The 24,300-nt window shown below is 36.4% G+C and overlaps 1 protein-coding gene across 1 annotated transcript in view; it reads left to right on the top strand.

The window, feature by feature from the left end:
• The window catches only part of LOC101739459 (B-cell lymphoma/leukemia 11A), a 62,537-nt gene that overhangs the window by 29,295 nt on the left and 8,942 nt on the right, over positions 1-24,300 (top strand). Inside the window, exons 2-4 of the mRNA XM_004928144.5 lie at positions 8,647-8,823; positions 9,691-9,894; positions 10,941-11,126. Coding sequence (XP_004928201.2) covers positions 8,647-8,823; positions 9,691-9,894; positions 10,941-11,126 — 567 coding nt within the window. The remainder of the gene's footprint in view (positions 1-8,646; positions 8,824-9,690; positions 9,895-10,940; positions 11,127-24,300) is intronic.

The following is a 24,300-nucleotide window of genomic DNA, read 5'->3' as shown; positions in this document are numbered from 1 at the left end:
TAGGTGCACCGGGTGTCTTATCCTATAGGCCATAAACGCTTCACAATGATTATCTAATATATCCGTTTTCGATCATCGGCTGCAATGGAAATTCACAAACATTCCATATTCCAAATTTAGAGAGAGAGGGAGAGAATAAATACACTTTATTGCACACCAAAACACAATTTACATTCAAAAACAGTCAAAAAGCAGATCGATTTGTACAATAGGCGGTCTTATCGCTAAATGCGATCTCTTCCCGACAACCGTTTAATTTAGAGAAATTCTGAAAATATATAAATATAAGGTATGTTGCGGTGTACCATTGACAATACATTATTATCGAAAATATAAACATATAATACAATAAATAGATATAAAGAAATATAATTTAATAGGTCCATAAAAAACCATTTTAGGTTTTTTTTTATATTTTAATGAAACACAATATGTTATTAATTAACGGGTCAAAGAGAACAGTTTTCGTGCCGAATTTCAACGAAGGAAGGCACAACTGAAGAATTTTATCTCGGTTTGCCGGCATACCGCATTTTTGAAAGGCTTTTGTATGAAATGCCCATTTCCGACGTCTTGAGGCATTGAATAAGTAGCCGTCAAAGGAGCCGATGTCAAAATTCACATGGTCCTTTACCGCGAGACGGAATAAAGGTAGCTAAGTAAAATTATATGATGATTTCATATCGTATTCGCATGACGAACAAAAAAATTTACATAACATACTTTTATGTTACGATTGCACTGAGATAATTTGGTAAACAGGGAACGCGTATGTACTACATTTTTGTAAAATGACAAATATGTTTCAATTTTTTATTATAATTTGTGTAATTTTTTTTTTATTGCCCTTGTAGGCAGACGAGCATACGGCCCACCTGATGGTAAGTGGTTTCCGTCGCCCATGGACTTCTGCAATGCCAGGAGCAGAGCCAAGCCGCTGCCTACCGTTGAAATATCAATTTTAGTGTACTAGTTGTCCCGCAGTATTCGACTACAATTAATTGAAATTATAAGTTTGAACATTATTAAGGTTCTATTGTCAAAGACTTTTATAATCACAGATTTTGCCAAGACTATTCGTAGACAAATAATATTAAAGATAAACAATATTAATCTATTCTCAATTTGACCATAGACTTTATGCAATAACAAAAGTTTGACAATAAACAAATATTCAGAATTTGTGAATATTGTGAATTGAATTTGTAGTGTGTGTAATGTTTTTTTTATTGATTTAATATATTTTTTATAATATGCATAATTAAAAAAAAATGCATTCTACACTCTTTTTTTATATTCTCTGTAAGTGTGAGAAAATTCATACCCCTGCGTCCGCGCAATTTTCGTAAAAATGGCTACACAGTTTTTGTTTCACGTAATTAATATATAGATAAACAACCAAACATTATATATTGTTGTGTTATAGGAGGCAACTAGACTCCATTGGATAGGTTGAAAAATTCGTACACATTCATATAGTCAAACATCGAACATTTATTAAAACTCAGCCTTTAAATACAACATAAATTATTATAATACTTTTGCAATACAATAAACACACCCCCGCTAAAATTCAGTAACGATTCTTATTATTTTTATTCTGATACTCTCAATAGCGTATTCGTGGTCACATTGGGGTGTCAATGTACCCCTGCCAATTAACATCAGACACAGTGGTCAGAGATACGTCAAAAATATTTTCTACGAATAATACTCGTATGAATGACGCCGGGGTCGCTGTTCCAATAAATCCAAGTTAACGGTAAAATTCAATTAATAATTTATTTTTAATTGCATTTTTTACGTTTATAACCCAATAATTGTTTACAAGAGTGACCGATATGTATACTGTTAGACTAATATTTTCGAATATGAAATTTGAAAGCACTTGGATTGTCAAAAGAAAGATCAAACGAATTAAATATGTATAATATTGTGTAGGTTTATGAGTCGTGCCTATGTTAAAAAAATAAACTTATATTTTTTATATTTTTATGAAGACTAGTGGTCCCGCAATAGTCAAAATTCGATTATAATTAATTGAAATTATAAGTTTGAAGATTATTATGATTCTATAAAGAAGTATAAAGTCTTTGACAATTAGCGAAATATGTGATTATTCACATATATAAGACTAAACTTTACTGGTGGTAGGACCTCTTGTGAGTCCGCACGGGTAGGTACCACCACCCCGCATATTTCTGCCGTGAAGCAGTAAGGCGTTTCGGTTTGAAGGGTGGGGCAGCCGTTGTAACTATACTGAGACCTTAGAATTTATATCTCAAGGTGGTTGGCGCATTTACGTTGTAGATGTCTATGGGCTCCAGTAACCACCTAACATCAGGTGGGCTATGAGCTCATCCAACCACCTAAGCAATAAAAAAATAAAAATAAAACTTTAGAGATATATTAATAAACAAAACCAATATTTAATATATTCTCAATTTGACCACAGACTTTAAACAATAACAAAAGTGACAATTGACTATAAACAAGGAGTATATTTGTATGTATGTGTTGTGTCAAATACATGGTAGTATGTGTAATGTTTTTTTTATTGATTTAATGTATTTTTTATGCATAATTTTAAAAAACTAATAGCATTCTGCCTCCTTCTCTATCTATAAGTGTGCGTAATTTTAAACTCCTCCGTCCGCACAATTTTCGTAAAAAGGGATACAAAGTTTTTGCTTCACGTATTAATATATAGACAAGTAGAATAATTAAAATTTTAATAATGTTCATGTTATTGAGAAATAACGTAGGAATGTAGCGTTTCAAATAATGTCATCAAGAAATAGGGATGACATAAAAACACAATATTTTTTTTATTGCCCTTGTAGGCAGGCGAGCATACGGCTCACCTGATAGTGAGTGGTTACAGAAGTTGGTTGGCAGAGCCAAGCCACTGCCTACCGTTAAATTTGTAATGCTAATAAACTTAATTTATACAAAAAACAGTCTCAGATCGCTTTGTATACAACAAATACTAACAGTTTCGCAGCATCGGAATCAGTGTACCGAAATCGAATTCATAATTAATGCAACGCTCAAATAAACTTTCGTTTCAGAGAAGTTGGTGCGACGCGGTTTGACCTTTTCTGGGGAAAAAAATAAAACGTTGATCTAATATAGGATTGCAGGACTTTGTGTTTTTCCTTTTTTTTAATTTTTTTTTTATTGCTTAGATGAGTAGACGAGCTCACAGTCCACCTGGTGTTAAGTGGTTAATGGAGCCCATAGAGATCTACAGCGTAAATGCGCCACCCACCTTGAGATATAAGTTTTAGGATCTCAGTATAGTTACAACGGCTACCACACCCTTCAAACCGAAACGCATTACTGCTTCACGGCAGAAATAGGCAGGGCGGTGATACCTACCCGTGCGGACTCACAAGATTTCCTACCACCAGTAAAAAAAATTTTTTTAGCGGATACGAATTTGTAATAAAACTTAATTGTGAAATTACTATTCAGGCGGATTAAGAGTCCGTCTGGGATGTACCACCGTCTCTTTAAGACTTTGAGATCATGTTAAAGATATGTAGCGGCATTTGTGATAATTGTTTAAACCAATAACTATTTAACACCAAATTAATCAAAAGCCCATCTAATGGAATCTTAAAAAACATTCGACTGTACTCCAATTGTTTTATCAAGTACTAGCTGACCCGACCCGGCAGACTTCGTAGCGCCTCAATCGAGAAATAAAAGACCTAAACTTTGGTATAAAATTAACTTAAAAAAAAAACAAAAGTAATCCGTCCGACGGGGGACATTTTCATATTTTTTCACCTTTTAAACCTTCTCTGGACTTCCACGAATAATTCAAGACCAAAATTAGCCAAATCGGTCCAGCCGTTCTCAAGTTTTAGCGAGACTCGTTAGTCTCGTTAACAGCAATTCATTTTTATAAGTATAGATAGATGAAGATGATAATTTTACATCTTAGTGTTACCAAGTGAAACTATCAATTTCCATTGATTCTGAAGCACTGTATAACGTCCACACACAAAACCCAGATATAACATGGACGTTGCCGTGTGTCGTAACGAGCTAATTTAAACTTTTCCTACCGTCCTTTGAAGGGTGGCTCCCCCTATATCACCTGAGGCGGGGTACTTGCCTAGATTTTCAATAAGCTAAAAATAAAATACGGATTCGTTTTGCTTTGTGCCTTTGTGTGTTTCGATTGTCATGAAAATTTATTGTAAATACAGCTTACATATTTTTTTTTATTTTATTCGTTTTAAATTTATTTTGTCACTACATTTTGTGAGGTAATGTAAGATAGCTTTATTCTCTAAAAGTTTATTGTGTATTTCCTCAGAGATGCTACAACTAACTTGCTGATTTATTCATTAAATTTTATTAAAAGTGTTTATTGATGTGAATGATATATGTATATCCCATAGAAATCATAACCGTATATCAGTGCCGTCTTTAAAGACGATGGTTCAATTACCAGCCAACAAAGCTAACTCTTGAAGGTTTAAAAAAAGTAAAATTCTCGTGCATTCCCCAGTAGACACTAAAATTGTTACTAAGTTTGAAAAATTAAATAGTATTTAAATTAAATGGATAATAATAATAATAATTATATTAAATACTAAAATTAAATGGATTGAGCAATTTTAAACCCAATAGCTCTTAACTTAACTTACGTTAACAAAGCAAGACATAAATTGTCCCAAATCCAAATAACAATACACAGCTACCAACCAATAAATCTGACGGTGAAAATAAACAGTTTAAATGTGGGTGTATTTAGGTAAAAGGATGGACGATGGGTTGGCCACTGTCCGAGTACCATTCAATTATGCCACCCTTAAGTAATAAATCAATTGAGTAAGCGTCAAATGATTTGTGACTGCTTCTTTTGTAGATGGAATTTGTATATAGCGCTTAGAAACAATAACCAAGCGTTGATTGTCTTGAATACAATTAGTTTTGAAGGATAACAGTAGATACGGTTAATTAGTTGCTTGGCTCTGCTCTCAGCATTGCCGATTTCCGTGAATGGTAACCAATTTTGGACAGTTAAGCCTTCAACCACCTGCAAAAAGACCAAAAATAGATTTGAAAGTAAAGACACCTAAATATACTTAACGACTAATCTACACGCTATCTTTAGAGATCAAATACGGGCAGCTATTAAGCGTCCAATAAAATTTAGGATTAATTTTCAGAGCAATTCTTATGAACTGGTGGTAGGACATCTTGTGAGTCCGCACGGGTAGGTACCACCACCCTACCTATTTCTGCCGTGAAGCAGTAATGTAACTATACTGAGACCTTAGAACTTATATCTCAAGGTGAGTGGCGCATTTACGTTCTAGATGTCTATGGGCTCCAGTAACTGCTGAACACCAGATGGGCTGTGAGCTCGTCCACTCATCTAAGCAATAAAAAAAAAGGAAGACAATTGCGTTCATACGAAATGTTCGCTAAATTTTCACTTTTTTTAAATCGATTTTACGGTCATTCTTAACACGGATTAATTAAACAAAAATGTATTATTCTATTACGAAGTATAGCACGTCTCAATTTAACCTTATCATCTATATCTATCTATAACTAGCGACCCGCCCTCGCTTCGCTTCAGAAACATTAAATTTTATTATTGAGGCGAAGTCCGCCATGTTGCGCGCGGTACGACAATAATTGCGGGTGACGCCGCGGAGCGAACCTAGTCTAAAAAAGCAGCTTAAGTAACTCCTTATATCGTCAGCTACCTATTAGTGAAAGTCTCATCAAAATCGGTCCAGCCGTTCTAGAGGTTAGCCGGAACAAACAGACAGACAGACAATAAAATATGTTATTTTGGTGTATGTACCGTATATATATTCATATGCATGTAGTAAAAAGCGGTTATTTCAATACTACAAACAGACACTCTAATTTTATTTATATGTATAGATATATTATGTGTAAATTGTGGGTGTATTTCAATCCAAAGGGCGCATGTGTCGGTTGACCATTGTCCGGTCACTACTGGGCAGTTTTTCGTAGGTGGGAGTGGCCAGAACGATCTTCTTCACACGGTTACTTTTTCGTCACCTGTGTAGTGTTAAAGTTTGATTAATTCAATACTTATATTCTGATATCTAGCTCAGTATAAAAGTGATTAGGTAACTATGATGTCATAAGAGAGTGTGCTTTTTGCGGCGCGATTTGGAAGCAGTAGTAGTTTATTAAATTAATAGAAAGGAATTTTACAGTTTGATCCCGTTTAAAATTTGAGTAATTGTTTTTATAGATAAACAGACAAACAAATATCGACAAATAAGACTTTAGTCACCGGTGGCCACGAAAACTGTAAAAGTATTTGAGATCTCGAAAATAATATAGTGGTAAAAAAATTCAAGATTAAACCGAAACACTAATTATAATTATGTAATTAACTCGCCAAAACTAAAGAAAATTCTAGTCTGTTAACTCTCTGTTACCAACGCCCTGAGAGAAGCCGAAAACCGAAGCAAATGGAAGCTGAGGGTACAAAGAGCCACGAAGGGCTTTCAAGGACACGACCTTCAGCAATGAAGTATTCGACTAAGAAGAAAGAAGAACTCGACGAAATATTGTAAAGCTAAACGCCACCTTTAAATTACTAGTGAACCAAAAAACAATACGTATCATAATTAAACAAGCCTCAACCATCCGGAAGGAAGTGACCGAAAAAAGCCATTTGCCACGAGCGAACGTTTGTTCCGACAAATCTGTAAAAAATTAACCTCAACAAACGTATACATTTACATAATATACCCTTAAAACAAACTTAGGTACGGCAATGTAAACAGAACAACCGAATTCCGTAGTTTTTTTCTTCTTTGCTATATTAATTTGGTACTCGGGTTACAATCAGCCCCCGTGTATATTAAACGCTGTACAAAAGAGAATCCGAGTAAAAATAATAACGTGAGGGAACCGTAAGGGCGTCTATACAGTACTTATGTGAAATTAGCTCGCGAGCTCTTTGATGTGCCGGCCAATTGTGTGCGGCTTGAATGTGAAAACGCCTTTATAATTCCAAGGCGTCGGTCCTGAAGGCGGCTTATTTATTGAGCCCATTTAAACGTTCGTAATGGCAGTCGATGTGGTCGCGATGGAGTCGCTGAAAATTAGACCGATTAGTACTACTAGAACAATAGCGGATGTGCCTTGAACGCGCTAAGTAATATTCGACTCTCTCCGTTACCTGAAACAAATCACATAAAAAATTCAATGTCGATTTCTCTATATTTTAATACGTGAAGCAAAACACTTTGTACCCCTTTTTACGAAAATTGCGCGGACGGAGGAGTACGAAATTTCCCACACTTATAGAGACTATAGAGAAGGAGTGCAGAATGTTAATATTTTTTTAAATTATGCATTAAAAATACATTAAATCAATAAAAAAAAACATTACACACACTACCATGTATTTGACACACACATATATATGTACATACTCTTTGTTTATTGTCAAACTTTTGTGATTGCATAAAGTCTGTGGTCAAATTGAGAATAGGTTAATATTGTTTGTCTTTAATATTATTTGTCTATAGTGTAGTCTTGGCGAAATCTGTGATTATAGAAGTATAATAGTCTTTGAAAATAGAACCATATTAATGTTCAAACTTATAATTTTAATTAATTATAGTCGAATTTCGACTACTGCGGGACCACTAGTATTTTCAAAACGGCGTCCAAAACGATTCAGGAATGCCAAAACAATTTAAATTAAAACAAAAAAAAAACGGACCACTAACAGCCCTGATTACGGTGATGCGTATCCTCCGGAGAAATGTGGCCATCCCAACTGACACCTCCGTGAACGAAACAACTTATAATTATCCGTAATTTCACATTTAAAGGGCCAAAATACTATAGTCCTGTCACTGTCCATATGTTGTGAAACTGCCTTTTGTGTCCCTCAATGACATGTCTCGAGAAAGTGTGTCAGAATGTTTACCTCGCGACAGCTGTGCAAATAATTTGTTGCCATATAGGAGTGTTAATTAGGTGTCTAATTGTATGTTCATTGCTAGGGTATTGGAGACTAAAATTCTATATACTTGTAAAATATTAAACATAGTTACTGTAGTGTCGCATAAATGCAGCGATGCTATTTTAGAACAGCAATGTACAGTGATTAAAAATCGTTGTACATAACTGGCAATCTAATGAGTAGTAGTTCTATTTTTCCAACTGAAAAGGCAAAGGTCACCATACCATCCAGCCTAATCTTTTGTAATAGTATATTCTATTTTATGAATGTTACGGACCGAAATGAAATGAAGTTGATTAGTTTGAAACTTTAATTATGAAATTAATTAAAATTATACGATACGGGATGAAATATGATCTCAGTAAAATGGTGGTTATTTTTTTTATTTTTATGTTTCATATTCGTATAGTACATTTGTCCACTTTCACAAATACTAAACAGTTAATAAACCACCGTTATTACAACATTTAAACCTGAAGAAACTTTAAATATACAAATTAAAACGATTCACACAACTTCGCTCCTCGCCTTCCCGCCAAAAAATCACAATCTAATGAATTGTACTTATGTCAATTTCAAATATACCAAATATCAGTTACTTATCACAATGTTACGGATACCAACTATTGTTTTATGCCGCTCCTTTTTCCCAGCGGATGCGGACAGCGCGGCAGAGGGCGGTGGATCTCCAACGCCCGGAGTTCCAGCAGATACCCTGACCTGTGGGGCCTGCAGGAGAGCGTTTGCGCTGGCTGACATAATCAGGTTCATCCAGCACAAAGTCTCGTCCTGCGATAAAGAGCTCACGTCTTATCACTGCTATAGCGCTGGTAAGTATAATAAGTATCAATAGGGTATCCACTAATATTTTTGAGTTTTGAGATATAATCCTTTACATAAATCTGAGATATCAAACATTCCTTGTTGTGGATAAATGAAATTATACTAGTTAAATAAGAATTTTACACTAGTAACTTCACTCTATACCCATATATTAGAAAGATTCACAATTTACCTACTACCGGTCGTCGATGATCCTCTACCAGAACACTGTCCACGGTGATAACCATACTCGATCCGGTGGACCGAATGGTATACAGTCGACGTCGCTCTAAGCACGCCATTACGGATCATCCCGATCCATTAACGGTGCTTTTAGGTACCACAAGCACCGGTCACCGTCCTCGTCGAACCCGTCGCTTGCGACGACGGGCTCGACGAGTAAATTAACCCATAGACACAACCCACTGAGTTTGTCGCCGGATCTTCTCAGTGGGTCGCGTTTCCGATCCGGCGGTAGATTCTGCGAAGCACTGCTCTTGCTAGGGCCAGTGTTAGTTGGCAACACTCCCGGTTTGAGCCCCGTGAGCTCACCTACAAGAAGAAGAAGCTCAAGAAGAAGCTGAAATAGCCTCTCAAGGCTATCAGAAATTTCAGGAAAAAAAGTGATAACTTTTTTTTTATTGCCCTTGTAGGCAGACGAGCATACGGCCCACCTGATGGTGAGTGGTTACCGTCGCCCATGGACTTCAGCAATGCCAGGGGCAGAGCCAAGTCGCTGCCTACAACTAAACAAAAATTAAAAACAATAAGATAAGCATGGAAATACATAGCCAGATAAATATTCCTCAATATTATTATACTTTTCATTAATAACAATAGAAGATACGATCAAAATCAAATCGTTTATTTAACAGGTCCGAATTCAGACCAGGAAGACGGGTCCAGGCCAGGTCAGGTTTCAACAGCGAACTCTAGCGGTCGAAGACCCTCGCTTCTGACCGCAAGGCGACTTCCGAACAGCAGGATCCACACACCGCCTTTGGCTAGTCCATCAATAGCACCGCCTGACCTTTTAGAAGATGGAGGCGCTTCGAGCACTCCAAAAAGACTTCTCGATGGTATGCAAAAATACTACGATTCACATACTAATAAGGACAACATTTTTTTTAAATTAACAATTGTTAGTACAGTAAAAGCTTCTTAATCGTGCTTCCTTCATTCGCGTTTTCAATAGTCGCGGATTAAAAAAATTCGACTCAATTCTTATATTCGCGGCTAGAGATTTATTTATTCGCGGATTTAATCTATTGTACATCGATACATACAAATTGATTTAAACAATTCCAATATGTAGGTATCCAACAGACTATCTAACCGATTCTGTATTCGCGGCATATTTACGGAACATATGTATACCCCGCTAATAAAGAGCTTTTACTATATTAGGGCGTAACCGGTATACGTTTTACACCAAAATATTTTGCGTTCCAACTAGGACGGACATTGTACTACAACCTTATGCCTCAATGTGGACAAAAGCATTCATTTTGAACTCTGAATGGCCAGAGACCTAACTAAACAATACCAAGGTAACTAAAATCAGGAAAACTGGGAATCAGTCTGTCTACGTCATCATTAATACGTCATCGTCATCGTCAATACCCATATGATAATTGTCTAATCTGATAATTTTAATTTGAACATTAAACAATATTAATAAGTATACCACAATAATGAAATTACCTTCTTAAATCCGTTCATAGAGTAATTAAATGTAAATGAGTAAGAAAATATACACATACATTTGATGAGGTTGCCAATTTAATAAATGCAATTTTGACAAGAAGATAAACTATAATAGTTCTAATCTATATCTATACTAATATGTAAATCTACAGTGGTTTTACGGATATTCCGTTATAATTACTGAACCATGCATCCTATTGGCTTGAAACTTGGTATCCATGCAGAAAATACATGTACTTAATGCATAGGCTAATATTTATATGAGTGCTGGGCTTCCTACTCCAGTTGCGGGTGCGTTCATGAAATAATAATGTTAATTTTAAATGCCCAGCAAAGCGGACGGGTACAGCTTAATTCTAAATCTAATTCTTAGTTTAATTCTAAAGGTGAACCAAAATAATCATGATTTCTTATTCAGAAGCCGAAACTGAAACCTCAACACCCAAACGGCGGGCCTCAACATCACCGTTACCTTCAAGTTCGCCTGATGAAGATATCAAGCCTAAGATCAAGCAAGAGCGTATGGATACATCGGGATCTCCTGAAGACCAGAAAAAGTCGAGAACCGAGGTTGCCGACGCTGAATCAAATACCATGCATAGTGGTGAGTACAAAAATTTCAAATATGATGTATTCAATTCGGTAAAACATTTAGTTTGCGATTAATTTAATAAAACCCCGTTCTTGTTTCTATAAATTTTTGACTATTTAGCTTGTTCTCCCATCAAACAAAACATTATAGACACGCTAAGCAAAACGTATATTGGATTGCCAGGCTAACGGAAGAAACACGTGCGTTTGACAAATTCCTTTTATACGTAAGTTCCACGTCATCGCCTTTTCACGGTACGATATTTAATATTTTTATTAATGATACTGGGCACTGGTTGACATCAAAGGATTTGGCTTGCGACGACATTTTTATCTTTGCTCCATCCTTTGTACTCGATGCAAGATGTTGCACAACATCATTGTTGGACGTTCGGTAATGCTTACGTCATCGTAGATCCATACATTCCGTACACACACGCTGGGCGTAATCTCCAAACCCGATACATTATAACAAAGGAACGCAAACGAAATATATTAGACACGGTCTGAAAGCCACATTGAAAGGGGCAATGTTAAAAATACACCCAAATGAAAAGCTGGCGCTGAACCCGACTAAAAATAGCGAGATTTTTTCCTTAAAAATTCAAAACACTTCAATTCACTAATCCTTAAACCGTCTGATAAAAAGAATCCTCCGTAACATCTGTATAAGCGAGCAATCTTGCGGGGGTCGGTCCGGGGAATAATCTATCCGAGAGAGCTAACCCTTTGTGCGAGCAGATGCGGTGTCATTCGACACTTTTGTAATAAACCGTTGCACAACAAAGCTTTTCTTAAACCCGAAATTTGTGCATCGGTGTATTTTCAACCCGCATTTTGTTCGCTTCGTGCCGCTGTAAAGCTGTTTTAGCAGCGAAACCTTCGTAACCAAACAGTTGCGGCTCACTTTAATTATTTCGAAGCTGCATTTATACCTCATACTAAAGTATTAAGAGTCAAAATTTCTCAAACTTTATACGTTTACATTAATTAGGTTACCGTAATTAAGAACTAAGACTATGCCTTTTTTCGTCCTAATATATAATCGGCTCGTCATGTAAATACAATTGCGCTATTGCATGTCAATAACAGGTTTTCCCTTGACACCAGTTGTTTCGGATTATTGAGTTTATCCTAAACGTTCATATTAACCCTTTCGAGTGAGCTGTCAAGTCATATTCAATAAACCATGGGGTCCCGCTGCGATAAAATAAATTGATAACCAGAAACAAAAGAGTTTCAATCCATAAATCTATTTAACTGTTACAACCGCATTCAAAAGGAAGCTCATTGTCAAAACAAGAATATAATTCTAATGGTGACAGTAAGTCGCGACCTCGTGCCAACGAAAAAAGGATCTTAATTTTAATTATATTTTATTTATAATATATTAATTAACCCCATCGCTTTAAGGACAGATAAAGGGATGTTTTGTAGAAAAAAATTATTTGCATGAGCGCACGATTGACGTGCGTTCATTGTTATCATCTGCCTTTTGTGATGACCCTTGCGTTAACTGCCGCTTCGTCATTTCAGAAAGGACGTATCTTTCCTCCCGGTTATGTTGTATGTTCAACGCATACGTAAGCTGTTATAAGGTTCATTTTCGGAAAGGTTTCATTGTTTTAAAATCCTTCTAAATTACGTAGCGAGCGATATTATAATTGTCAAAGATGCTACCGAGGCTCCATTGTTAGGAGCGGTCTTTTATAATTTTTTCAAAGATAAAAAATGTTTGGCGTGTTTCTGACACGTGGTACACGTTCGTGCGTTCGCCGTGACCTATGGAACTTCTTTGAGCATGACACAATGGTTTGAATATATTTTTAGTTTTTGTATGGTCGGGAAGGTGGCTAAGTGGCTGGTTTGTAAATAAGTGGGTTTTTAATTTTAAACGTGACGTCTCTGCGACTCCGAAACGCAAGGGGGAAGATGTCTCGTGTCTATCGCGTGTCCTTTGACTAGTTCATGTTTATATTTAGCGACAAGATACCGTTACTCACCCTCGAGCAATGTTTACGTCTAGCATGTTGATCGAATTTTTATCATCAACTTTTACGTTATAATTTCGTCTATGTATTAACAAAGAAAATGAGCCGGTTTTCGGAATCTGGGTCCGCATTGTGTCACCAAAGTCATTAACATCACAAAACGGTAAACCGATGGCCGTCAGTTATTTGTATCAAAACAAATATTGGAGCAAGTGTGAATCGGGTCCAGTGTTTGGTCTGCGTTGTTTAGTTTACAAATTAATGAAGGATTGTCGGGCCGGATGAGTGTTTCATATTCAAATTGTGCTTTAAACATTTCGTTGAGAGAATTGAAATTTTTGTTTAATGTTAGTGTCAAATTAGTGTTAACTCTGAATGAAACTGATCTGCGATTAGATTATTACAACAATCCCTCTGTTTTTGTCAGAAGATGTAATTCAGATGTATTTTGTCTATATTATATTGTACTGGCACATTTCTGCCCCTATGGAATTATCGTTTCAACTTAAGTATGCATGGTCTGTCGCACCGCAACACGGTAGGTCAGATCTAAACAAGTACGCCTTTTTATTCGTTCTCTCATGCAAATAAATATCAACAAAGGCTTTCGAACGGTCTTTCAATTGTACCTAATGCTTTCCGCAGCTAATTACGTATTCGTGCGTGGCCCTGATAAATGATCGCCCCCGCAAATGATTCCTCGATTAACTTCCCGTCCGAGATATTTCCATATTATCAGGACATGTTTTCTTGAGGGTCGGTCACAAAAGGGCCATCTTCGTGCCCAATCTTTAATCCTATCTCGGGACCTTTGCGGGCAAATTTAAATTTCTTTAGAAATATCTTCCTTATTATGAACGTGCGGGTTTCTATTCGTCGTGACGTCGGCAGAGATAACGTGAGTTAAGTCCGAGAGGAGATTGTTGTGAAAAAACTACCGCTAACTTTGACGAGATCCCATCTGCGGCGATGCGTTCATACGATTCTAAACTCTATGCCTTCGATTTTAAGCATTAAATTGGCGTGGCGATTTTTGGATTAGTACAACCTTATTTTGTATATGAGGTGATAAGTCTTTATGAGGGGTCAACCTTTTCTATAGTGAAGTTCACCCTTTTAGTGAAAAGAGTCCGTTGATAGCTGATTTAGGAATGGCGATAATGCATTCACTGTGTGTAAATATATCGTGGGCTTATGATAGATGGCCTAGTCACTTTGAGTGGATGTGTTATAGAAATGTTTTCTAGAACTATGAACGTGTTTTGATTCTATTGTGTTACTGTGGAGCCTGCATATTGTATTCGAATGAGACAACTACTGGTTCGGTTTTTCGGTTAACATAAAGGTCAAAAGGTCAATTGTTAAACGTTAATCATTTTAATTCTAACTGTCATGCATTAAAAAGAAAAGTTCGTCTCGTATTTTTATAGGGCTCTGGCTTTCGACTACCAATATTAAAGATATAAATTATGGGGAGGAGAAATTACAGCAGATGAATGAATAAAGTGATATACTAAAGTGAACTAGTGGTAGTTTAAAAAGAAAATCGTGACTTTTATTTGGGCTATATAGTTTCGGCAGCAAAAGGTCCTGAGGTTGCAACTAAACGCGTTGGGCCCATCAGATATGCACCACTGTAGACGCGTCTTCATCTAATGCGTTTGATGTGGCCGAGAATAAGAGAAGAGGATGCAACATTATAAAGAGAGATAGAGAGAGAAACGTGGTCACGAACCTTAGATACATTTTGAAGAGTAAATAGTGAGCTCGCACAGGTGTTCACTATTCTACCTATTTCTGCCGTAACTGCCATGCGTTTCAATTTGAAAAGTAGGACAGTCATTATAGAATATAATGAGACTTGCAGTCGACTTGAAGTCATCGTGGCCTAAAGGATAAGGCGCTCGGTGCATTCGTATCGAGCGATGCAACGGTCTCAGTGTTCGTATACCGCAGACGGGTACCGATTTTTATAATGAAACACGCATTTAACAAGTTTCACAAATCATTTCCACATTGAAGGAATAACATCGTGTAATAAATATGGAACATTGCAAATCCAAACATTAAAATTTGCCGCTTGTGAGCCTCCACGGGTACGTAACACAACCCTGCCTATTTCTGCCGTGAAGCAGTAATGCGTTTCTGTTTGAAGAGTGGGGCAGTCGTCTATACTAATATTATAAAGAGGAAAGATTTGTTTGTTTGTTTGTTTCGAATAGGCTCCGAAACTACTGGACCGATTTGAAAAATTATTTTTCCATTAGAAGCCGACATTGTCCCTGATGAACATAGGCTACTTTTTTTTATTTTTTTTTTATTTTTTTTTTGGTTTCATGTGTGTTTTAATGTTTCCGAAGCGAAGCGAGGGCGGGTCGCTAGTTGTACTATAAAAACTGAAACCTTAGAACTCATCTCTCAAGATCTCTCTCATTTACGTTTTCGATGTCTATGGGCTCTGGTAATTACTTAACACCAGGTGGCCAGTGAGATAATTTACACATGTAAGCAATAAATAGAAAATTTATATTGTAACCATAACGTCGATACTTTCAATATTATAAACCTGATTAACTCGTGCGAAACCGGGTGAATGGTTAGTGGTCTTATAAAGCAATAAAAAAACATCCATTTTGCCCTATAAAGCCCTTGTATTATAAAACTGAGACTTATAGCTCATTTTTCAAGGTAGCTGGCCGCTGACAATATGAAAAGCCATTTTTGTAGCCAAAAAATATCCACATAGTTTTCTTTATGCACTACTACTATATCTAGATATTTGTAAAGGTTAGGTCGCTTGGACTGAATGTGTGCACACGTGCATGTTTCGAAGCAGATAACTGTCATGGCTGGTTTGTTGACAAAGGGGCACCGCGCTGACCGATACGCGGAATCCGATAATTAAACTTTTAGTGCAGATTTTTATAATCGTTGCCTTTTTAATTTCTATTTGATAAATCTATGTTTTTTTTTTATTAAATTAAAACTACAGTAGACTATGCAAATAGTTTAATATGTTATAATAATATCGTCAACACGCTTTCTGTCTTCGCACTTATGCGCTAGTAAAGTTATGCAGTTTTTTTTCTCTACGTAATCGTTGTAGCCTAAGGGGCTATCCCAATTATGCCAGGTTTGATAGGTGAGCTCAACCACAAAGTATTTGCAAATACTAGCCCTAGTAGGCAGTGCTTCGCTGAACTTAGCACCGGATTGGAATCGCGTCCCACAAAGAAGATCCCGACGAAAAACTCAGTGGATTTAAACGGATTGTTTTTTTTATTGCTTAGATGGGTGAACGAGCTTACAGCCCAGCTGGTGTTAAGTGGGTATTGGAGCCCATAGACATCTACAACGTAAATGCGCCACCCACCTTGAGATATAAGTTCTAAGGTCTCAAGTATAGTTACAACGGCTGCCCCCACCCTTCAAAAATTACCTGTTTGCCGTAAAGTTACATTTACCATTTGACGAAATTCGTATAAGCTGCAATTTCAAAGAAATTCACAAGCCCAACGACCCCGTTTACGACTTGATTTTTAATTAATATACATTGCGTGCACTCGGCTTTTTTTCGATCACTTGTTGTTCAGCTTATGCGGCAGTCGATGGTATATGCTCAACAATCTCCACAGAACTGATTTTAATAAACTTTTTCTTCGATGTTATCTATTCAAACATAAAGTTAATAATACTTTTAAAAATTATTTGCGATAATTCGAATACTCAATTCAAGTCTCCGGTTGTTGTCTCACTCTTCGTAACTCTCTATGCAAAGGATCAAGAAGAACAAATCACTACACCTCTAGATATTGTTAGTTCTTTATGTGTGCAAAGAAATATAAGGCGATATTTTTTTTTAATCATAATCAAAACAATATTTAAAAATTGACGATTAATACCTTTGATGTTTCCAACCACCCACCCAACAAGAAAACTGTAGAGTATTGTGAATGTAGAAAATGATAAAAGCAATAATTAACGCTAATTAGAATTTTAATGTAATTTCAGTGGCATATTGATTGGAGTTTGCACGCTTCAGTGAATAAAATTAAACTGAACTAAGAATATTTTTTTTAATATTTCATTTATTGAATTGTTGACATAATATAGAGAAGAAATGGAAAATTAAGTTTCAAACTCAAACAAAGTTTGCAGCGACATCCACAAATCAATTTAAAATCTATGTCGCTCCGTCCACTCAGTATCTTCGCCCCTCTTATTTTATAGTTTTTCCTTCATTTTTTGTAATATGTGGTAATGGTCCTCACACATGTGTCGACAACGGTTATTACGAGTTTAAAATAGCCCCACACATCGCATCAGAGCAGTCTCGAAACAATTTTGGAACACATATTTCGGTGTCACTAAATGTTTTTTTGGGGAAGCAAAACGCGTCACCGAACAATCCCTAATCCGAATGCACTTACTTCTTTTATTTAAAAATTTGCGTTTCAAATATTATTTCTGACTAGCTGACCCGGCAGACTTCGTAGTGCCTCAATCGATAAATATAAAAGACCTAAACTTTTGTATAAAATAAACTTAAAACAAACAAAAGGAATCCGTCACGGACGGACACTAACTTGTTATTTTTATTTAATTCCGAGCATTTTCATATTTATCTTTACCTTTTAAACCTTCTCTGGACTTTCACAGATAATTCAAGACCAAAATTAACCAAATCGGTCCAGCCGTTCTCGAGTTTTAGCGAGTCTAACGAACAGCAATTCATTTTTATATATATACCTAGTCAGGTCATAAATTCTGTCACATGTTTAATGTAAAATAATTGAAACAAGTTTATTCATTATGTAACCATTCATATACCAAAATGAACTTAACAAAACATAGATTCTTATGACACTAAAGTTTATTCAAAATTACCTCCGTGATTTTGAATACAGGCCTTCAATCTGCGCGGCCAGTCGTCTATCGCAGCACGAACGAGGTCCATGTCAATATCGGCGGCTGCCTTAATCAAGGATGTCTTGAGTGACTCCAAATTGGGATGAGGCTTTGAGCACGCCTTTTCCTCCAAGTGTTGCCATATCTTGTAATCTAACGGATTCAAATCTGGACTGAAGGAGGGCCAGTCTTCGTGCCGGATGAAGTCGATTTCACGCGCCGCCAGCCAGGCTTGTGTGCTCTTCGCTCTATGAGCTGGCGCCGAATCTTGTTGGAATACCCAGTGCCTGTTATTGAACATGGTATGAGAAACAGGTTCCACAAGGTTCGTCAGGACTGTATTTTGATACACAACTGCATTCGTTTTTACACCTTTCTCACAAAAATGTACCTCTGTTAAGCCCCAATAAGAAACTCCCAACCATACCATGAGCGAGGATGGAAAATGACCTCGTTGGACACGCGGAATACGGTTGCTCGCTTCTTCACTACTGTGTGCGTACACCTTATCATTTTATTTGTTGTAGCTCTCTTCTACGGTAAAAAATTTTTCATCCGAAAAAAGAATTTCCCGATATTTTTTTCCCGCGTACCGCTTCAACAAAGCGCGGCATCTCTTCAGTCTCAGGTCCATTAGACGAGCATTCAAACGATGTCCTGTTTTTCTTCGATATGCCCGAAGCCCTAAGTCTTCATTTAACACCCTTTTCACCGTGGTTCTGCTTAACCCCATCTGAAGGGCCAACAGTTTCTGCTTACGTTTGGGATTTCTTTGAATTCGCGCCTTCACAGCTTTTATCACTGCTGGAGTCCTAACAGACCGAGGGCGACCACTTCTTGACCTGTTATCTACACTAGAGTCTCCATTGTATCGTTTGATGGTAGATAAACGAATCTTTTGGTTATATTCAAATTTTTCAGTATGTTAAAAATTTGAATTGGCGCGTAACCGCAACGATGCAACGCAATAACTGCAACACGGTCTTCTTTAAGCGTCCACTCCATATTTAAAAATGAGTAAAATTCTAAAAGTTATACATTTTTATTTTCATGTACAATTCGAAATGCGAATTCAATAAACTTTTTTGTGGCCAGCATTCTAAAAGAAAAGTTTTTGAAGTGAAACTTCCTTATCGGCGTTGGAAAAAAATTTACCGTCACATTTTTCGGTTACGCGTCACATTTTTCCGTTACGCGCCATCTTTTTTGTATTCATGTCTATGATAATAAAATCCTTTTGTTTAAACTTTATCTAATTTAACTTTATTTAACCAATTTCTAGAAAGTTGCATGTAGATCATTTTTCGAAAAATAAGGCCATAAAGAAGTTTCACTTCTTACGTGTGTACACTAGTACACGCACACATTTTTTATTACTGTGTGACAATACTTATGACCTGACTAGTTAGAAGATTAAATAGATCACTTATTATTTGAATTTGGAAGTTTGTTGTTTTTGTTTTCTGTTTTATTATTCGCTCACCCATAGTGACCTACTTAAATAATGACACCTAATGACCTTTCAATACTAGCCCTCGACGTCTGCTCACAGCATATCCGAACCAAATCTAACATAAGAAAGATGGAACCTCGAGATCAGTAATACACGTCTTTGAACCTAGTACAGACTTCAGTTCTTTCAAATACTAACAAAATAAATTTCAATGTTAATTTTTATTCGTGCTATATCTTTAACTGGTGGTAGGACGTCTTGTGAGTCCGAACGCGTAGATACCACCACCCTGCCTATTTCTGCCATGAAGCAGTAATGCGTTTCGGCTTGAAGGGCGGTGCAGCCGTTGTACTGTTACAAGTGAGACCTTAGAACTCATGTCTCATGGTGGGTCTCGGCATTTACGTTGTAGACGTCTATGGGCTCCGGTAACCAATCAACATCGATCTAAGCAATAAAAAAATCTATTAGAAAAAAAAAACTATTTGAAAATTATTTTTCCGAATAGACCGCCTTTGTAAAGCGTTTTATAGTACTTTTCCCATTTTTTTAATTTTTTAATTTTTATTGCTTTGATGGTTGGACGAGCTCACAGCCCACCGGTGTTAAGTGGTTACTGGAGCCCATAGACATTTACAACGTAAATGCGCCACCCACCTTGAGATATAAGTTTTTTTTTTTTTTTTTTTTTTTTTTATTGCTTAGATGGGTGGACGAGCTCACAGCCCACCTGGTGTTAAGTGGTTACTGGAACCCATAGACATCTACAACGTAAATGCGCCACTCACCTTGAGAAATAAGTTGTAAAGTCTCAGTATAGTTACAGCGGCTGCCCCACCCTTCAAACCGAAACGCATTACTGCTTCACGGCAGAAATAGGCAGGGCGGTGGTACCTACCCGCGCGGACTCACAACAGGTCCTACCACCAGTAATTACGCAAATTATAATTTTGCGGGTTTCACTTTTATTACACGATGTTATTCCTTCACCGTGGAAGTCAATCGTAAACATTTGTTGAGTACGTATTTCATTAGAAAAATTGGTACCCGCCTGCGGGATTCGAACACCGGTGCATCGCTTCAACACGAATGCACCGGACGTCTTATCTTTTAGGCCACGACGACTTCAAAGTTCTAAGATCTCAGTATAGTTACAACCACGGAATAGATAAATAAGGTTACAACGGCTGCTCTACCCTTCAAACCGAAACGCATTACTGCTTCACGGCAGAGATAGGCAGGGCGGTGGTACCTACCCGTGCGGACTCACAAGAGGTCCTACCACCAGTAATTACTCAAATTATAATTTTGCGGGTTTGATTTCTATTACACGATGTTATTCCTTCACCGTGGAAGTCAATCGTGAACATTTGTTGAGTACGTATTTCATTAGAAAAATTGGTACTCGCCTGCGGGATTCGAACACCGGTGCATCGCTACATACGAATGCACCGGACGTCTTATCATTTAGGCCACGACGACTTCATTTAACGATAATCGCACCTTAAATTGTCGTAAATTGAATAAATTGAAAATATTTCTTTAACGAATTGAGGGTCACTTAATAATTGTCCTTTTGATAGCAGCGGTCGAATCGGTCACTGTAAACGCTACACATAAATTAAAACAATAAGTAACAAATTTATTTTTTCAGTTGCGCTCTCACGACCCAGACATCATTGGGTTGCGTCATTATGTAGCTATTATGTTCAATTCAAATGTTTGTTAGTGAAAATTAAAAAAAAAAAGGTTTTAATATAGATAAATAATTTGTTTGTTGTTCCATTTAATGACAAATACAACAATGGCCTTTCAGGTTTTGTTTCGGATTTTCGAGGCGGTAAAATTAGCTATTTTAAAATTGTAGAAATAAATATGGAATTATCTGGAATGACGACACTATTGCGTAGTAAATTTGTATGTTAGAATATTTGATATCATACTGCTCTCGTTTGATATGGTAAAAATTAAATATATTATATATTTTAAACCGGTTTTTACCAACTCGCGTCGGCATATATTGCAGGTCCACCGGCACTCAATTTAAGGTAGAAAAACTTATTGAACGTACAACGGCGGATGGAGAATACAAATACAAATTTAAAATGCCTTCTATTCTTTTTATGATTATAATTTGAATAAGAAAATAATTTAATGAAACGTGATTGGTTGAAAAATATTCGGTCACTCACGTTCTATTTTCAAATTTTATTTTCCGTCATAGCCGGCAACATGTCTCGCAGTTATGGGTCACAATTTGCACCATTCGGGTTATAACTTGGCAAAAGCATAAGGCCGTGTTTACATTGCAAGCGTGTTGCAGGTTGGGGATTAGCTAAATTGTGATGTATATGAATTTATATGACTATGGTCCGAAAACATTGTATTTAAATTTTTTTATATAGAAATTACGAAATTGTTCATATATTTCTTATCAAATTATCGAACCTATAGAAATCAATGTTCGCTTTTATAATTATCTAACTAGAAAATTTTATTAATTGGTATTGTGCTTTCTTCCATAATACTATACAAAAAAGGGTGCGTGTACTTATGTACGCGCGTAAGAAGTTATACTTTTTTTTTTTTTTAAGTGTTAAATCATTAATAATAAATATTTAACGTTAATAATTTAATAATATTTAGTATGAATTTTTAGTATAATTTTGTCATTTATATTACTAAAAAGTGAATGCTAATAACACTTTTTTTACCAGTGTACATGCGCGAAAGTTCACCTGCGGCTATATTCAGACTCGCCAAGTTACGTCGGTCGTATTGTAATGAGCGATTTAGTGGACAACTTCATTTCTGTTAATTTTGTGTCACGGTGCGCGCGCATCGTAAAATTTCACTCTCATCAATTTTTCATAATCCGCCTAAAGAAGTATAACTTCAAAAAAACTCTAGGAATAGTTGAATAACCTCTATAAAATATTAGTATCGGAAAAAATTCTAAATTGAAAACTTTAAAAAGTTGAAAACGCTAATCGCTGTTCTTGTAACTCAGCCTTGAAGGGGTGGCAAGGGGTCGGAAGGGGAAGGCGGTCATTCAGCGCAGCGGCGCGACGGACATCCGCCGCATAACAAGTCGATGGCGACTCACAGTTGGAACGCTGCCGTTCTTATTTTAAAAAAATATATATGCATAGATCAAAAACGAAACTAGTTCTTAGTATTTTTTATTTTTTTTTATTCATAGAATTTTTTTTTTATTCTTATTTTTTTTTACAGAGGAAATAGTTTAACTCTTTGAAAACTATTGCTCCGTTTCCTATAATCTGTATTTGGATAACGAAGGATAGGTAACATTTATTTTTGGTATACCTTATATCTTAGGAATGGGTCAGATTTAGTATTTTTATATAGTGTGAAGGTATACTGTGTAAGTGAGAGGCGCTGGGGTGCGAACAACTGTTGTCGTCAGAGGAAGCGGCGCCGGCAACTTCCGGTGAACGTTCAGTACTTAAAGAACGAGAGTATCTTGCGTTTTAAGATTTTTTTATTTCTTTTTTTTTTTGTTCATTCTCTTTTCAATTAGTTTTATTTAATAATTCATAAACAATAGAATTTTTATGATTTACTATTAGAACTACTTAATTTTTTTACAAGTAGAGAGTTACGAGATTAGAGTTCTTTTTTTTCGAGAGTTAGGGGAGATACGAATTATTTTTTAATTATTTATTTGAACATTTTAATGTAAAAAACTCTCGATTAAGTAGATGAAATTACATTCATAGACTTACATTCTGAGACTGCTATTAGACGAACTGTTACATGGTAGAAGTATACAAGCCTACTATATCTACCTATGTGGGCTTATAATATATTATATTACCTTCAGAATCAATAATAAAAAACTAGAGGTCCCGCAGTAGTCGAAATTCGACTATAATTAATTGGAATTGTAAGTTTGTACACTATTATGAATGTATTTTATACTTCTATAATCACAAATTTCGCCAAGACTGCACTATAAAAAATATTAACAAAGACAAACCATATTCTATTCTCAATTTGACAACAGACGTCAAGAACAAAAGTTTGACAATAAATAGTATGCATGCGTGTGTGCGTCAAATACATGGTATGTAGTGTGTATAATGTTTTCTTTATTGATTTAATGCATCTTTTATGCATTATTTAAAAAAAAATAGCATTGTGCACTTCTTCTCTATATTCTCTGTAAGTGTGGAAAATTTCATACTCCTCCGTCCGCGCAATTTTCGTAAAAAGGGATACAAAGTTTTTGCTTCACGTATTAATATAATACATAGATACCTTTTTTAAATTAATTATATTTAATCAGTTCAAATACAATTAACATTTCGACTTAATATCTCAAATTAGCTGGCGACATTCTTCACGTTATATCTATCTACTACATAACTATAGTCTTCTGCTTCTTCTTCTATATCGTTCCCTTACTGCTGAGGATCGCGACGACACGTCATTGTGACGTTCCTCCACTGTGTTCGATCATGGATGGCATGGACCGCGTGATACAGACTACCACCAAGTGCTTGATGACCGCATGATGTGTCCAAAGAAGCTCATAACACGTTCCCGGCAAATGGCAGAGAGCCTTTTTTGGATGTATAACCCCCTTAGAATGGACTCGTTAGTTCTCATGGCAGTCCACGGTATTCGTAGCATCCTCCGCCACACTCATATTTCAAGGGCATCGATCTTTTTGCCATCGGGGCTTTTCATGCACTATGTCTCCGCTCCGTAGAGGAATATGGGAAAGACCAGGGCCCGCACCAAGCGCGCTTTGGTCTTATAGCGAATGCTACGATTTTTTTAGATCTTCCCGAGTTTGGCCCTCGCACTTT

Source organism: Bombyx mori, chromosome 18, assembly GCF_030269925.1.
Source record: "Bombyx mori chromosome 18, ASM3026992v2".
Lineage (NCBI taxonomy): Eukaryota > Metazoa > Arthropoda > Insecta > Lepidoptera > Bombycidae > Bombyx > Bombyx mori.
Note: the sequence above shows the minus strand (reverse complement) of the source record. Positions and strands in the feature narration are given on the sequence as shown.